This window comes from Tachypleus tridentatus, chromosome 13 (genome assembly GCF_004210375.1).
Source record: "Tachypleus tridentatus isolate NWPU-2018 chromosome 13, ASM421037v1, whole genome shotgun sequence".
Classification (NCBI taxonomy): domain Eukaryota; kingdom Metazoa; phylum Arthropoda; class Merostomata; order Xiphosura; family Limulidae; genus Tachypleus; species Tachypleus tridentatus.
Genome location: NC_134837.1, coordinates 115,284,835 through 115,302,635, shown reverse-complemented (window position 1 = coordinate 115,302,635; position 17,801 = coordinate 115,284,835). Strand labels below are relative to the sequence as shown.

At 35.1% G+C, this 17,801-nt stretch overlaps 1 protein-coding gene across 3 annotated transcripts in view; it reads right to left on the bottom strand.

Annotated features, from left to right (window-relative positions):
* The window catches only part of LOC143236879 (signal peptide peptidase-like 3), a 46,291-nt gene extending 33,373 nt beyond the window's left edge, over positions 1–12,918 (bottom strand). For 2 of the 3 annotated variants that reach the window (XM_076475526.1, XM_076475528.1), the window contains exons 1-3: positions 12,716–12,918; positions 10,174–10,407; positions 9,625–9,702 (exon numbers count right to left, since the gene is read on the bottom strand). In XM_076475526.1, the coding sequence (XP_076331641.1) occupies positions 9,625–9,702; positions 10,174–10,355 (260 nt within the window). In that variant the 5' untranslated portion in view covers positions 10,356–10,407; positions 12,716–12,918. Of the gene's footprint in view, positions 1–9,624; positions 9,703–10,173; positions 10,408–12,529 lie in introns of all 3 variants that reach the window. The other variant, XM_076475527.1, reaches the window with a different exon arrangement.
* Between the last annotated feature and the right edge of the window lie 4,883 nt (positions 12,919–17,801).

Below are 17,801 nucleotides of genomic sequence, written 5' to 3'. Positions count from 1 at the left end.
TTTATCAAGGTGGACAGTGTCACCATCACCAATAACACTGTCCAATGTTACGGACAAACCTTGGGACAGATCATGTTTAAAATAGTGCCGTCGTTGAGAGTCGTAACGATGACAAAAAAGTAAAATGTGGCTTACAGTGATTTGAGTGTTACATAAACTATGTACTGGTGCAACAGTTCCAGATAAAAGAAAACAATGAGTTAAAAAACTGTGACCAATGCGTAGTCTAGTTAGAATAAATTCCTACTTCCAAACCTTACGGAAGCAAGACGGCCAAAGTCCAAAAGGGGGTTTGATTTGGAAAAGTTTTTTTTTTCACGTTGCTCACTCCAAGCCGACTGCCAAATGGCACGGAGCCTAGCCTTGAATACAGGACCATAGTCCATGTACAGAAATAGGCACAGTGGTGATAGTGCCAAAGCAGATAGATTTAGCTGCCATGTCTGCAAGCTTGTTCTCTCATATACCAATGTGGCCTGGTATTCAGAAAAACTGGATAGAAGCAGATGTTAATGAGAAACAGACCAGGCAGTTTTGAATATCAGTGAGAACAGGATGTGAGCCAATGTGAAGCGATTCCAGGGCCAGTAGAGAATTAAGCGAGTCAGTATAAATGGTGCAGTTGGAGTACTGCTTAGCATCAATATGATCCAGGGCAAGAGATATGGCATACAGTTCAGCAGTGAACACAGAAGCTGGAGAGTGGACTCTGCGTGCAACCATTGGAATGGAAAGATTGTTCGAAAGATGTTCAGTAAATAAAAGACGGTACTTCCAATCAGGAGCACCTGCTTTTCTCAGATGACTTAAAGAAAGGTCACATTTGGGGACTGTAATAAGCCATGGTGGGATGGGCTGACCAGTGGATTCTGCAATGTTATCCAAGAACAGACCCAATTCATCCAATTGCGCCTGGATGGGAAGTCCAAAAGGAGCAATGGCAGATCATCTGTTCTGAAAAAAGTATGGCCCACTGAGGAAGGAAAACACAACCCCAGGTGGGATGCTTTGGTAAGGAACGGAGTTTCGAAGAATATAGTAAAGACAATTGCAAACGGCGAAGGTGCAGAGAAGGTTCATGAGATTCTATGTATAAGCTTTGAAATGGGGAGGTGTGGAAAGCCCCAGTGCAGAGTCAAAGTCCTTGATGATGAATGGGGTCCAGCATCTTTAAGGCCAAGGGTCTGGCAGAGCCGTAGACCACTGATCCATAGTTGAGTTTCAATCGAATAAGAGCACGATATATCTTTAGCATAAAACATCGATCTGCTCCCAAAGTGGTGGAGGAAGGGACATGGAGGATGTTCAGTGCTCCTGTACATTTGACTCATAGCTGCTTGATGTGTGGTATAAAGGTCAGCTCATGGTCAAAGACAATCCCAAGAACTTTGTCTCAGGGACCACAGGTAGCATAACTTCTCTGATACAGAGTTCAGGATCATTGCATGGAAACGATTTTAGAGAAAGTTAAAAACATTTGCTGCAGTCCACTTCAGGAAACGATTGAGAGCAGTCTGTAGCTGCCGCTCAATATACCTCATGTTCGACGACCGACACGAGATGTGAAAGTCGTCGACATAGAGTCCGTTTTCAATAGTAAGAGGGAGTTGTTCAGTGACGGCATTAATTTTTATATTAAAAAGTGTGACACTCAAAACACAGCCCAGATAGACTCCAAGTTCCTGTAGAAAAGAACAGAAAAGTGTCAAACCAACACAAACTTGAAATTGCCTGTCCCTTAAAAATGTTTAATAAAAATGGGCAAATGACCATGTAACCCATATATATGGAGGTCTCACAACATGCCATACCTCCATGCTGTATCATAAGCTTTTTCAAAGCTAAAGAATACTGATACAAGATGTTATCGTTTGAGAAAGGCTTCTCTGACTGATGTTTCAAGTCAAATTAGATGGTCCGTGGTGGAGTACTGTTGTTGGAACCCACACTGGGTGGGCGAAAGGAGGTTGTTTGATTCAAGGAACTAAACAAGATGAGCATTAACCATCCTCTCTAAGGTCTTACAGAGACAGCTCGTCAAAGCAATTGGACAGTAGTTTGAAGGAATCTTGGTATCTTTCCCAGGCTTAGAGAAAGGTAAGATAATAGCCTGGTGCCAGGCATTAGGAAAAACATTCTCCTGCCAGATCTGGTTAAAAATAATTAGAAGAATATCAAGAGAAGAGACAGTGCAGCATGTCATAGTGTACCTCATCAGGTCTAACAGATGTACTGCCAGACTGAAGAAGGGCCATTTTCAGTTCCACCAGTGTAAAGGAATGATTATAGTTAAAGAGACAGTCAGTTCAGATGGAAAGAGGTGAACGCTCTGCCCGAGTCTTGATGGCCATGAAGGTGGAGGAACAAGCAGAAGTGCTAGATACCCAGCAAAAGCTTTCACCTAGAGTTTTGGCAATGCTCCAGACATCAGCTACCTCTTGGCCATCAGAGAGCAAGATCAAGAGGAGGACAGAATTGTAGTGGCCACTGACCTTTCAAATCTTGTCCCATATGACCTTGGAACTGGTGGTAGAAGATATGCTAATTGTGAACTTAATCCAAGATTCCTTCTGGCATTGACGTCTTACCCACCTAGCATGTGCATGGGCCTGTTGGAAAGCGATGAGGCTCGAAAGTGTGGGATATCTACGGAAAGTATCCTAGGCCTGTTTTTTGAGCTTTCCGTGCCATGTGACAGGCAGGATTCCACCACGGACGAGGATATCATGGAAAACGTGTTGAGGTTTTAGGAATATACTGAGCAGCTCCTTGTATAACACAGTCAGTTACCACTGCCACACAGTCATCTATTGATAGCTGACTCATGATGGCAGGATCAAGTTCTGCGAGAGCAGTGAAGGTGGACCAGTCTGCCTGATCCAGCTTCCACTGAGGCATGCGGATAGGATGGCATCAACCATGGCCAGTCTCTCTCAAAAGTATAGGAAAATGATCACTACCCAGTGGATTATTGTCAACCCTCCATGAAAAATGGGAGAATAATGGAGGGGAGCAAACTGAGAGATCAATAGCAGTAAAGAACTGACTAGGTGCATGAAAATAAGTGAAAGAACCAGTATTGAAAAGAGAAAGATTGTGATCAGAGAGCATATGCTCTACAGAGCGACCCCTCCTATCAATAACAGCACTTCCCCAGAGGGGATGATGTCCATTAAAGTCCTTCAGAATTAAAAAAGGGAGATGGTAACAGTTCAACGACAGCATCAAGGTCTGATTGATCATATGTCTCTCCAAGAGACAGGTAGAGAGAACAAACAGTGATGGTATGACCCAAGGAAACACGGATGGCTACGGCCTCCAAGGGTGTGTTGAGTGACAAAGACAGGGTGGTCACATGCTGATCAACCAACAGTGCCACCTCTCCATGTACTTGTCCATCACACAGCCTGTCATTTCTGTATAGAGAAAACTGACAAAAGGTGACTGTATCAGCAGGTTTCAGAAATGTTTCTTGTAAGAAGACATACAGGATGGTAGGAAGCAATCAGTGTTTTGATGTCATCCAGATTAGAACGTAAACCTCGACAGTTCCATTGTATCAAGGTGGCCATTTTTAATGATGGGTAGGCGAAGTGACTGGAGAACTCTTCTGTTTATGACCATGTCTTTTTTTCCTTACTTTCCTTATTCGGAGGAGGTCTATGGACCTCCATGGATCCTGCCCTGGGTCGATTGGGCAGGTCTTTGTTGTTGGAAGGGAATTCCAGTGACTGAGGACACAAATTAATAATTGTTTTGCATCTTGGGGTGGGAGAAAAAGATGTATCTGAAAAAATGCCTGTATTTGAAACCAAAGGATGTGGATCTTGGGATTTGTTGGAATGTATGGGAGGAACAGAGATGGGTGTAAAAGTTGATTCATCAACCTTTTTAACCATGGAGGGCAAAAGGCTTTTCATATGTTTTGAAAATGATTCTCTTGGAGGCACAGAGAGATCTGTCTGCATTCCCACTGTAGTTGTGGAACGAAGTGCAGCAGCATATGTCCGAAATGAAGTGGCAGACAGCAACTTCCAAGCCTCAGGATAACTAATGCTATGAGTCGTTTTCAAACGCTGCACCTCTTTTTCCTCCAACCATTTCAGGCAAGAACAAAAGTAGGAAGGGTGAGAACCATTGCAGTTGACACAATGTGGGTCCGTGTCACACTCATAGGCATCATGGTCCTTGCCACCACAACGAGTACATGTCAGGGAACCACGAAATGATGTCTTTGAGTGGTCGAACCTCTGACATTGGAAACATCGGAGAGGGTTTGGAATGTACGTCCGCACCTTGCAATTTAGATAACCCGTCTTGATGGTAGCAGGTGCACGTAGCGATGTAAATGTCAAAACGAGGATATGTGTCGACAGTGTAACTCCATCTTTGCAAGTGTAGATGAATCTCACTGCAAAAACTCCTTGAATGGAGAAACCAGTGAGAATCTCCGACTCGGGATGTTCTTCAAATCCCTTTCAACAATAACTCCTTGTGATGAATTCAAGGTAACATGAGGGGTAACCTCAATGGGTACATCCCCAATTGCCTTTGAATTCAAGAGGAGTTCACTGTGTTAGAATGTGAATGTTTCAACCAATATGTCTCCAGATCGAAGTTTCTTTACTGACTTAGGAGAGTCAGCAAGTCCCTCTAGTCCCTTCTGAATAAAAAAAGGGGACATTTGCCCTAAAGTTTTTTCTGAAAGAGAATGTAATATAAGAAAATGAGGTACATGTGTTACAGATGTTGAAGATTGCTGCTCAGAGTCTTCAAGATGTGGTCATTTACCTATTGACTGTTTTTTCACTATTTTATTTAAATTTTTCATAGGAGGATCCATAGGAAAAAAGGAAAATTTCGATACCCACTGACCCCACCCACCATAGAGCCCTACGAGGGGATGCACTACAATGTCATGCAAGGACACTGCAGCAACGCCAGGGTTTCGTGAGCACTATATTCAAACACCAGCATCAGACACAATATCCAAAACACCCATTGAGAACTTACAACACTAGTACTTGGATGACTATAGCCCAAGTGGACCAGCCGACTGACCCAAAGGGGGCCACCCAAAAGCTGCCCATCTACAGGAATTCAAGGCCAAAGTGGTGTGTTAAGGTCTGACCCCTCAACCACCAAGATCCTCTCCTCCCCTTCACGGGTCGCCACGCATGGCAAACACGTGGGTGGATGTTTAGATCCCAGAAGAGGTAACCAGAAAGAACAGAACCTTCCCTGGGAGGTCCCCTCACCACATACAGGAATCCACACCAAGGGGCATATCTAGGAAACAAATGCTTTTGTAACACATTAGAGTTTGTGTTCACAACAGACACACACAGTTTACTAAACATGTGCTGTATTTTGTACAAATAGAAATAGTAAGTTCAGAATTACAATGAATATTTCATCTCCAATACATTGGATTGATCCTGTGCATATACAATTAATTGTTTTTCACTGTTTGGTTTTGAAACAAAATTTTAATCTCAAATTACACAACACAGTACTGATGTACAATAATATCTTTATATTAATTTAATCTACTTTGTATTCCAGCATACCTTCTTCCAGTGTTTTATACATACTAGAAAGTATAATGACGCTTAACAATTAAACATACACATACTAATAGTTCCGATTAAGTGAACAACCTGTCTTTAATTAACATCTGCTCTATGTCTATAATATAATGAAAGTAATTATAAATTTTATCCAACTAAAAGCTGAAAGGGTTTAACTGTTGAAGCTTTAGCATATTAAATATAAAAAGTGTTTGCACCTACATTTTATGATCCAGTTTATTTTTATATTCTCCTAAAATGATTATTTTGTAAAATGTTATTGCGCTACATTAGAGTTTACAACTTCTACATTGCTCTCAAAGCTGTTGTTGTTACACAAGGGTACAAGTAAATATAAATCAATTTGAAACACTACTTAGACCTGTAAAGCAGTCATATGCATACTGTTTACAGAATACTTTAACAATCTGAAACAACTGAAAAGCAATTTACTTTGAGTGAAATTTGGATTAAGTACCCTCTAGTTTGCATTAGTCTTGAAATCATTGCTTCACCTAATGAGCACCCACGACTTCAAATTCCAAGCATACAACTTCCAAAACTAGTCAATTACAATATCATGTGTAGATTTCACACATTAAATAAAATATTAACAGATTCTAACCTTTACTAATGATTAACATCAAATTCAAACTATGCACAAAAAAGAAAGACGTAATGTGTGACTTTTTAAATATTAACTACAGAATGAATGAATACATGCAAACCCCATAAAAATATTAAAAATTATCCAATATTTTACACTTCATTTTTCATTCAAATCAAAATTTGTTGAGCTACTTAACACAAATGAGAAACAAATGTATTTGTTAGTTTTGTGTTAAAAATAATTTTAAAATGTTATATTAGTGGAAGAGATAGGGTTTCACTCACATGAAAGGATGGGAATGAATATACAGCCAGAGTTTACATCAAGAAGTGTTAGTCCATAATATTCATTATTTCAATAACATAATACAAAATAAATTTGAATAATGTTTACTTGTGTATGTTTTCTGATAAACACAGTTATATAAATATTCAAATATGCACAGACACACAAATACTTACAACGACAGATATATGTACTCTTATCTGACTAGATATAAGAATGAAAGGTACTGTTTTATTTGATTGATATTTGAAACCATAAGTACTTGATGAAACTTCATAATTACAAAACTAAGGAAATACAAGACAACTGTATGTTTCACAAATATATTATCTATTCATGACCATGGTTTTCCCAGTAAAGACAATACAGGTATATACTGAAAAGTTTTGTACTTGTTTATGTACATTTAAGACAAAGAATTGGTAGTGACAAGTGGTGAGGTGTTTACGTTGGTTTGGTTGTTTAAAATGTTTTTAGACTTTCATTTATTTCTGGAACTTCCAAACTGTCTGATGTTTTACCTTTTTCACAGATATGTAAAGTCTGTTTGTTTTCAGATCAAATTGTGTTTCAATAAGATGTGATGCAAAGGTTGAATCCACTTTCTTCAATTTTCAGCTTTTAGAATGCTTTTTAAGTTTTGTTTCTATTGAACATTCTGTTTGACCTATATACTATTGAATTCTTGACACTGTTTCTGTACTTTTATTTTATTCTGTTTTTGTTGTTGAACAACATATTTACTAGGTTGTTTTAGACTAGAAGGCAAGTCTGTAGATTTCTTTCTTCAATGTGTTATATATTTTGAAGCTAATCTTAAACCAGTTCTTTGTTGTTTGGTACAGCATATGGATACACTGATTTTAAATTTATGGCCTTCAATTTTTTAAACAATGTGTTAATTAACTTTATTGTATAACCACAGTTAACAGCAGTTTGTTTCATAGTTTTTTTCAATTCAGTTTCATAATATTCAGATTACAAGGGTATAATGATAAGTCTGTGTTACAAACTATGGAACATGACAAGATTTTAAGATATTGAATGTCTTGAAAAAGTTTGTATAACAGTGTCACTACAAATCAGTTTTCTGAAGATTTGAAAATATGTGCCATGATTTATAACAATATTTAAGTAAAAAAATTAATGTTTCCATTTTCACCAGATTTCATAGTGTATATCATAAATTTGTTTGTGAATTTAGAAAACTTACAAAATTGTTGAGATGACATTGGATCCTGTCCACAAACAAATCATATCATTGACATGTCTACACCAACATTTAACATTTTTGTATTATTTTCGAAAATAAACAATTTGTTCTTTAAATTATCCATAAAGACTTCTGCAAGTAAAGGAGAGAAGGGTGAAACTGTCATTTTGTTTATATATTTGGTCATAAAATTAAGTAGTTCAGTTCTGATTTAGACAAGTGGTTATAATTGTTTTTAACTCCTTGGTGAAAATAGGGTTTATTTTTTCTGTATTCATTAAATCACTAACAATTTGCTTACATTCACTAACAGGTATAATGTTGAACAGACTACAAACATAAAAAAACAAAACAATTCTGGCATTATTTGGTATCTCCACTTTTTAAATTTTTTCTACAAGCTCCAGAGAATTACTTATACCAAACTTGAGTTTAAAAACAGTTAGATTTTTGAAAATATTTTGGGTATTCTGTGCTAGTTTGAAAGCAGAAGTATTAGTATAGGAAACAACAGGTCTGACAAGGATATTAATTTTATGTAGTATGAAAAGTCCATATAAACATGGTAGGCAAGGATTTATAATGCTTAACAACTCAGCTTGGAGTTCATTAAGTAGGCTTTTGCTGTTTTTTAATAAAAAGTTGACAACATTATTGAAGGTTTAGGAGCACAGAACTGTTACAATCAAGAAAGTCTTTGATTTTACTATGATAATCTTGTTTTTCAAGTGCAATGGTTGTATTATCTTTGTCCACTTTTATGATTATAAACTATCATTATTTTATTTTAGATTTTACAGATATTTTCTGCTCAAACTCTTCCATTTTTAGCACAGTTCTCAAAAGAAGTTTGAATGATTTAATAGTATATATTCTTTGTTACAGAGTTAGATTCAACATTAAGATTTTCAAAGTCTTTAACACTTAACTTGATTTTGGAAGAATATTTTAAACTTTTACTAAGTAGATTAGACTCAGTGTTTGTGAACTCAGATTTTGAGATATTTACTAACTTAGAATGGAATTTAAAATAGTAATACTCTCTTAGATTTGAATTATTTTCACATTTAGCCAGATTATCCAGTTTTCTGTTTCATGCAAGTACTATGTATGATTATCTCCAAAATATCAAATTTTGCTAGGAGAAAATAGTTTTATTATGCTCATTTTTGTACAATCACTGTTCTATACTTGTTTTTAGCAACAAAGGAATTTAAAAAGTTTTGTTTTCGTTTAGTTTTGACATAAACATGTTATCCTGAAAAAATGTTGAAACTGCCTTGTTCCAGTTGCTTTTATGTATCTGTTCTATATAGCAGATAATATTTATTCTGCCCAAGGGGAAGTTGCAGTACTTCCATATTAAAAATGTCCATTGCTGGTTGAGTGGATGGTGAATGTATGTTATAGCTAATAGTATGTTGTGAAGTAATGGCCAGTTATGTGGTGATTCCCTCACAAGAGAAGATATACAAGCTTTCTTGCATGACTGAGGCATCTGTTATACCAGTTTACTTTCTAAAGAAGTTAATTCCAAGAGATGGAAAGCTGACTTGGTAGGAGTACTTGAATGAGTGCTTAAGCAAGTACAAATATTGTTTTTGCTTTTATTTGGGAATAAAGACTGTTTTTTTCCATCAAATTTGTCTAGTCTCCTTATCTTCTCATAGAAATTTAAAATTCACTCATTTTTTTAAAACACAGTTACACCATGACTTTTCTGTTTGGCCCTGCTGTTTTTAAGCAGACCTATCTCTTAATTGCTCAAAAATCCATTCATCTGTGAAAATCACAGATGATAAAATTAATATAACTGTTGCATGTTCTAATAACACTTGGATGTACACAGTCCAACAAACACACTTATAATTCTACTCATTAGAGGTGTAAGATAAACCACACAACCAATCAAATAATTATCTGGTAAATCAAAAACAAGAACTCACCTAAAGCTGCCATAAATAATCAAAAGAATTGATATTAAAAATGTGGATACCCGAGAAGAGTCCATCAATGAGTAGACCCTGAAAAACAGAAAGAAAACCAATCATTCACATGGATTTTAAGATCATGTATACCTAAAAATGTATAATAAAATTGCGGGATTTGGATATTCATCATTGTAATTACATTGTAATTGTAAATCATTCATATATGAAATTAAATTACTAGTTATTGTAAGTGAAGAAGCTTAAAGTATGAAAGGAGGAGGAAAAATGGTGCATACTTAGATGGTATGATACATCTCCAGCAGGTGGTGGACATAAACAAACTACATATAATTTTCACAATGACAGAATGTTATAAAGCAAATGAAAACTACCCAAAGATACAGTATAAAATAAAGTACTAACAAATATTAAAATTTCCATATAGGCAAATTTACTCCATAGGACATTTGACCAAAAATCAGAAATTATATTTATTGGATCAAATATAATAAAACAACGACTACAAGTGTCTACTTGAATGCAAAAAAATGTTCTTTAATTTACCATTGGTATTCTGACACAGCAGCTCGAGATGTAATGGATGATGTCATTTTGTGATCAACTACCTCACAACTCTTTGAACAAATTCCAGCTGCTCTTATAAAACTATGCTGTTTGCATAAAAGCTCTTCTTTGTATTCAGCTTGAAGTTCAAAAGCCCATCTGGGAGTTTTACATTTAGACATATGATCACAAGTTCATAAAAATATTGTCTTGATAATATCCCTTTCTGTGATTCTGAAAAAGAAGAAAAAAAAACATTATTTTAATATTTATTTAACTCGTGTATAAAACATTCCAAGTCCAAATACTACACTTTTGTATTTAAAAAAGATTTAACATACAATTTTGAACTTTCTGTAAACTTTTTGTGAACATTATTATAATTCTCTTTTAATTCCTTCCTTAACTGTAAAACTAAGTTCATCAGTCATTGATATCAAACACACTAACTAGTCAGCTGTTTGTGAAGTTGAAATGCTGTTTCACATAATAGTCCACACACTAGTAAAATATTTTAAGGAGATTTATTACCATGATAATTCTAATTCCCAGAGTATTCACAAATCTTCTTCCTAAATTCCTATAGAAAACTGGAGCATCTACTACAGTAAATGGCAATTTATTCTATAGATTTGCTACCCTATTGCATGCAGTGAACTTTATATAACAATATTACATTTTGGTTGCTGATTCCAGTAGTCTTTTCCCTATGTGTCAGAAGCAGTTAAGTCAGCATGACTAATCCAAATTCTTTCCTTATTTTAAGGCAGTGACTGTGATAAACTGTTAAAAATGAGTTATGAATAATCAGAAACATATATAGTTAAATACTGTTTATTATTATTTTCTTTTCCAAATTAACCTATGATTCCATCCAAAAGAATCAAGTGCTTGTACAAACTACTAACCAGTAAAACTTAAACAATATGACAGCATAAGAACTTGTTAATTTGAAAAAAAAAGTCCTTCAAATAAAATGCACTTAACAAAAACTCAATGTGAAATATAAAAAAAGACTGTTTAGTAGTTTTAAGCCAAAGATTGAGTTCTATCATAATATGTGTTTGCTAACATATTAAAAAGGTTTCTGGAATAAATGTAGTTGACCTAAATTAACCAAATGTATTTCTTTTGTTTAAAACCCATGGAGCGTGATCATAAAGAAACCGGAGCTAAGAGTACATCATCTTTTCTAACTAGCCAATATACAAATTACATGCTAGGAGAAATAAATATACTCATTAAAAACCATAAAACTTCTATTTCTATGATTACCTTAAAGTTTGTTCCTTCATAACCATCATGAATATTCTAAATGAATAACATCTACTCATCTTATGCTCTAAAGAGAAAATTCTACACTAGCACTATGATGTGCATTTTTTAACCAAAAAATATTCTAGTAGCCATCTTGATTATTGTAACCAGTTGAGTGGAGAATTATTTGATTTGAAATGCTGATAATTCAAAACTATAGAAAAATCACTAATCTCATGCAAACTGGTTAAGCCTCAGGTCCAAATTTGTTTTATTTACTGGGATTTCAAGGTGTTCAAACATCAAAGATACTCCACTAAGCTCATTATAGTATCTTCAAACCTAATTATTTTAACCTAAGTTATCAGAACTCATAAGATCTATGTAGATATTATATATTTTTTAAAAGTAAACATATTATTACTCAGAATTCTATTGATACCTCAAGTACCTCAAGAATATGGTGTAAAGATTTAGTATAATTTACTAAAGCAATAATACTCAATTAAATACACTCAACTATTATGAAAGAGAATACAAAAAAAAATAATTTCCTAAAACAACAAAAACAAAAAACATTGGATAAAAATCTCAGATGACCAAGACTGTTTTACGTTGGACATGTTGGTTTTAAATGGCTTCTAAACTGATAAAATGAATACAAAAAAATTTAAATCCAAATACAGACTTGATCATATACATATTTCAAAGCTTCACAAAACTGTCATGGACACAGAAAAAAACACCAAATATACCTACACTACTATGATCAATAATATTTGAAACACTATTTAATTATTCTATATTTAATAATTCATAATGTAAAGTATAATTTAAATCATTATTTCTAGGTATCACAATGTTTTTATCATTTGTTCACGTTAATAATTCATTTAGAACTGTGTGAAATACCCTTTATCTAAGCTATTTTACTTTAATGTCTAACATCTTTAATTTTCAATATTTCTTTTGACTTTTTCCATAACACTGTATTTTGTGACAGGAGTCATACGAATTAGTTAACAGAGCATCACACATCACTGACATGTAAACTTTCAAAACAATGTAATTACTTTAAAATATTAGTACAGAATCTTACCGTAGCTTTATATGTACTATAAACGCGAAACGATACGTAACCCTTTAAGAGGCTAGTACTAATACCAGAGAAACGATAAGAAACCCACGCGACCTAACTGCTCTTAAAACAGGAAAAATTAATAAGTTTATGTTATTGTTACTTAGTTACAGAGTAGGCTTATGCTAATGGTCAATTAGGACTTACTTTTTAGTTTTATTGTTATGAAAGCATATATAAATATTACTGAGCATACACAAAATAGTATGAGATAATCGCTTTCATCGTTCCCGAGCTGAAACAATATTCAATTTAATACTTTCAACAATAACATAACAACAATCTTCCTATCGTAACAGTCTGATAACATCACTACAGTTCTATACACTGTTACCTTTAGGCTTTACTATGAACACACAAGGCGCCCTCTATCACATTTGACAGAAATAGTCGTAGTTTTGTTCGCGCTCAGGTTTCCAGCAAACCTGACGACGAATACGATATAGCAATCAAAGCTCCATTTCAGTCATTCCCAGTTATCTTTCAGTTACGTGACAATAAGAGCATCGCTCTTGTTCTATTCTGTTTTTAAAAAGTTGTTTTTGTTGCAACATGTTTTCTTTCTTTCCTTTTAATAAAACCGAGGCATAGAGAGAGTACTAACATACACTCTTCAAAAAAGGAAACGCAAAAGGCAAAATTTGAGACAAATTTTTAACAAGTTTATTCCGGGTAGTTCTGTATGACATGTGTGAAACTTTGCACATTCACTGCTGAACATCCAAAGTCTGCAAAGGCGAAGTCCACGCTCACTAGGTGAAGTTTAACGTCACTCAACGTCAATAACGAGTATGCCCCCGTGAGCATCAATAACTGCTTAGCATCTCCTGCTCATGGAAGCAATGAAATGACGAATCACATCCTGTGGAATGGCTGTCCACTCAGCCTGCAAAACTGCTGCAAGCTGAGGTAGAGTCTGCGGTTGAGGTTGTCGCCGTCGCAGACGTCGGTCCAACTCGTCCCAAAGATGTTCGATGGGGTTTAAATCTGGTGATATGGAGGGCCAGGGAAGAACGTTGATGTTGTGGTATCTCAAGAAGACAGTGGTGAGTCGGGCTGTGTGAGGACGGGCGTTGTCATGTTGAAAAACGTCGTTGACATTCACCATGATGGGTTGAACATGAAGCTTAAGAATCTCGTAGACGGTTGCGTACGGTCTGATCGGAAATCCTACGCAGCCCTGGTATGGTTGAGGCAGTAGACGTCGCAGTGATGGTCCTATCACGAAGGTGACGTAACCGGATGTAGCGATCTTGTGCGGGCAGGGTCACACGAGGTCTGCCAGATCGTGGACGGTCACGAGTTGATCCATGTTGTTGGTGACGAGTCCATAGCCTTGTGATGGTGCTTGGGTGGACATTCACAGCTCTGGCAACATCTTATCGAGATTTGCATGCTACCAAACGTCCAATGGCGTTGTTGCGTTGTGCTTCAGTCAGTCTTGGCGTAACTGTATTGCGTGTCGGTGGCTTAACACTGAGCTATGGAAACCGAGAACCCGTCACTTTTATAGGGATTTTGTATATGTTGCACTTGAAGAACATGCAGATCTTTCAAACAAATTTATTGGACACGAATGCGTTTTGGCAAAAAATCCAATATTTTCCTCCGTTTTCAAAGTGCACAACTTTTATTGTCATTTTGGTCTGACAATCAGTGCCTTAACACGTGTAACATCATCTACTCTGAGCTTGTAACGTTATTACATATATTTCTCTTTAAAATAACAAAAATATCCCTTTTGCGTTTCTTTTTTTGAAGAGTATATTATGCTTGAACAAGCATATTTTACTGTAAGAATTGTATTTTTACGCAACTGTTGTCAACGTCCACATGTATCTGTTCGGATACACGCTTTTAATTTATAACAATACGGGAAATAAACGTCAAACAAGGCTAATTGGAGAAATATTTAGTAATTAAAATTACTCAAACTTTCGAAGTATAAGAATTTTAGTCATATTTTATTGTTCAATAAACTTACAAACTTTAATCCTTTTACTGTTAGTATGTTTTTGTTGTTAAGCGCAAAACTACATAATGTACTTTGATTACCACGACTATCAGAAACTCGATTTTTAACGTTGTGAGTCCTTAGGCTTGCCAATGAGACACTGCTGGGGTGGTCTCTCTCTCTCTCGTTATTTGGGTATATAAGTTTTGCATACCCGGGAGGGTCAGGTTCATTAGACCTCTTCCTCCTTCCTTTTCATTCTTTGAGTGGACTGCTTGGTATATCTGTAGTTCGTACTTGAGGGCCAGAGTGATGAACATTATTCATGCCAATATATGTATATTGTACTATCAGATTATCTAAGTTTAGATCATAGGTGGCATGTTTTATTATAGCACTTATTATTAGTAGTAGTATTTTTATTATTATAATTATTATTTTTATTATTATAATTATTATTATTGTTTTTATTATTATAATTATTATTATTGTTTTTATTATTATTATAATTATTATTGTTTTTTATTATTATTATTATTATTATTATTATTATTATTTTTTATTATTATTATTATTAAACTAGTTTTAACTTAATGATCTAATGTATAGATTAATCGGGGAGAGGTACTTGGGTCTCTCTTCATCATACAGTGCTGGCCAAGATCTTAAGGTCAACGAACATAAAGAAAATTATGCATTTTCCGTTGTTAGACTTAACCATTTATTTGAGTAGAGCTTCGAAAGATAAAAATAAGAAAAGGGAAAATAAAAATAAAAAAACTTTTAGCATTTAATAGAGAAAATGTGAACACTATGAAATAAGCCAATGGTTATTGTGCTGGATGTGGAACTCAGGTTCTAAATTTCGCCCTCCGTTACCGCCAAAAACGAAATAAATCCTGCTCCTCACTATAGGTGCATGGGTGCGTTGTTAGATTGACCGTCAAATCACACTCTTCAGGTCCGAAAAAAGTAGCCGTATAGTTGGCTGTGAATAATGTTAAATAGCTGCCTTACCTCTAGTCTGTCATGCCCCCCAGTGCGGACTTACAACGCTAGAATTCGGGTTTCGATACCCGTGGTGGGCAGAGCACAGATAGCCCATTGTGTAGCTTTTTGCTTAATTAAAAAAACAAAACAAACAAACTAGTCTATCATTTCAAAAGTAGGAACGGATATCCACCACATTTCTCGAGTATATTTTCGCGAAATCCGAAAAATAAACAAATTAAACATAATTACTGGTATATTTGAGACACATAATACTTCTTTGTAGTGGATTGTTGTTCGATCCACCTCAAATATTTCTGAAAACAACGAAAAATAGCTCATGTCAGTTACTAGAGACAGCTATAAATGCTGATATAGAGATAGCCAGAGAAAATATGTTTGCAAAGAAGGTCAAAGGTTGTTTTCGGTAAATACGTGTGTTCTGGCAAATAACGTTCGAATGCGGAAGTTAGCTACGAAAAAGGAGAAAGAAGAAAACATGTGTAACCACTCGTTGAAATGAAGAAGTTAAACACCTTCAAAAATTACGTTTTGTGGCAATTCTTACGTTTTCTCATGAAGTTTTATTTCATTAAAACTCACTGAAAAGAAATAAAACATTCTTCTCCAGCGTACTATGGCTGGACAGCGTTAAGGCTACGTACGCTTAAATCTATTTGTTCCGATTCTTCGCGATCGACAGAGTAGAGAGCCTAATGTGGATTTTCTCTAAAAACAAATACATCTTTTTCTTGTAGTTCTGGTTAAAAATATGTTAATTATATAGAGCAGAATGATTTTCAATGGTTGTAGATATTACTGAAAGTTTTATCAGAATATTATTTCCGGATATGTACTTTTTTTTTACACAAAGCTTTTCAGCAGCTTGTAGTTTATAAACCAATACATTCACACAAGTCTTCTTAATAAAGAAAATCTGGTCGTATTGAATAAACTGATACGCTACACAGTCTGCATCAGGAGGCTAGAACTAATTTCTGTATTTCACTGAATCATACCTGCAGCACGTGAGTCATTCTAGCAGTAGATACGCCCGCCTATCATACTGTGTCTTGTGATGAATGCTCGTACAAGAACTAGAGTGCCTTATAATAAACGCCTGGCTAATGCAAGTCACTCGAAATAATTTAAACAAGTATTCCGCTTTCGAATCCCGATCATAAGTCACGGCAGGGATTAGTGTGCTACGTGGATAATGTCAAAGTGACATTAGCGTAGCTGCATGCTCTACCAAATCAACGGTCGTGCCACACTTTTGTAATCCTACTAATTTTGGAACAAACGAAAAGTTCCGAAGCGAGAAAAGCCGCTACCAGTTTTATTTCAAGGATTTCAGTTTAAATTAAGAAAATAAATTAAAAACTGAGACACGCGCTTAAGAATGCTGTTATGCAGTTCATTTAGTTTGATTTCCGTATAGACGATGTGTATAATAAGTTTAATTATTAAGGGATAAGTTATAAGTGACTATATTTGGCACGAATATAACAAGATATATTTACTATGTAATTATTTTAGTCAATATCCACCTAATCACTAAATAATTAATATATACTTTATTTAAGAAGTAACAATAACGATAAGTGAGAAACGAATGTATGAGTATATTTTTAAGTGAAGGAATTAAAACTTTCATTCATTAAACAAGATGAAATCTTCAAAAGTCGCTGTACTTGAAATTCATTTCGGCAGGGTTAGAGTAAATTAATCTGTGAGACCTTTTTAAAAAAATTGATAGTGATATTTTGATGCACCAAAAATATCAAGAATCGGGTGCTCGTGTACCCAGTTTGATTTTATTGTCCATCAGGACCTCTACTAAACTACCTTCAAATTGAAATTCTTTTAGGCAAGATTAGAGTAAATTAATCTATGAGATATATATTAATCAAAAGGATTTGACTTACAAAGTTTAAAGCTATAATTATATCACAAATAAAACAAAAGAGGTAACAGAGCTATGAGCGAAATATTTATGCTTGAAAAAACTCCAGAGCCATTCTAAAAGCAGCTATGCCGCACTTAACAAATGGTGTCATGACAGTTTCTATGTTTTTTAAGAAACTACGTTATATTATTAAACACTTAAAAACTGTTATCACATACTCTTAATATTACGTCAGACAAAAATTGCGAGATATTAATCATTCTATAACCTGTAACAAGTTGTTTTGGAATTTCGCACAAAGCTACTCGAGGGCTATCTGTGCTAGCCATCCCTAATTTTGCAGTGTAAGACTAGAGGGAATGCAGCTAGTCATCACCACC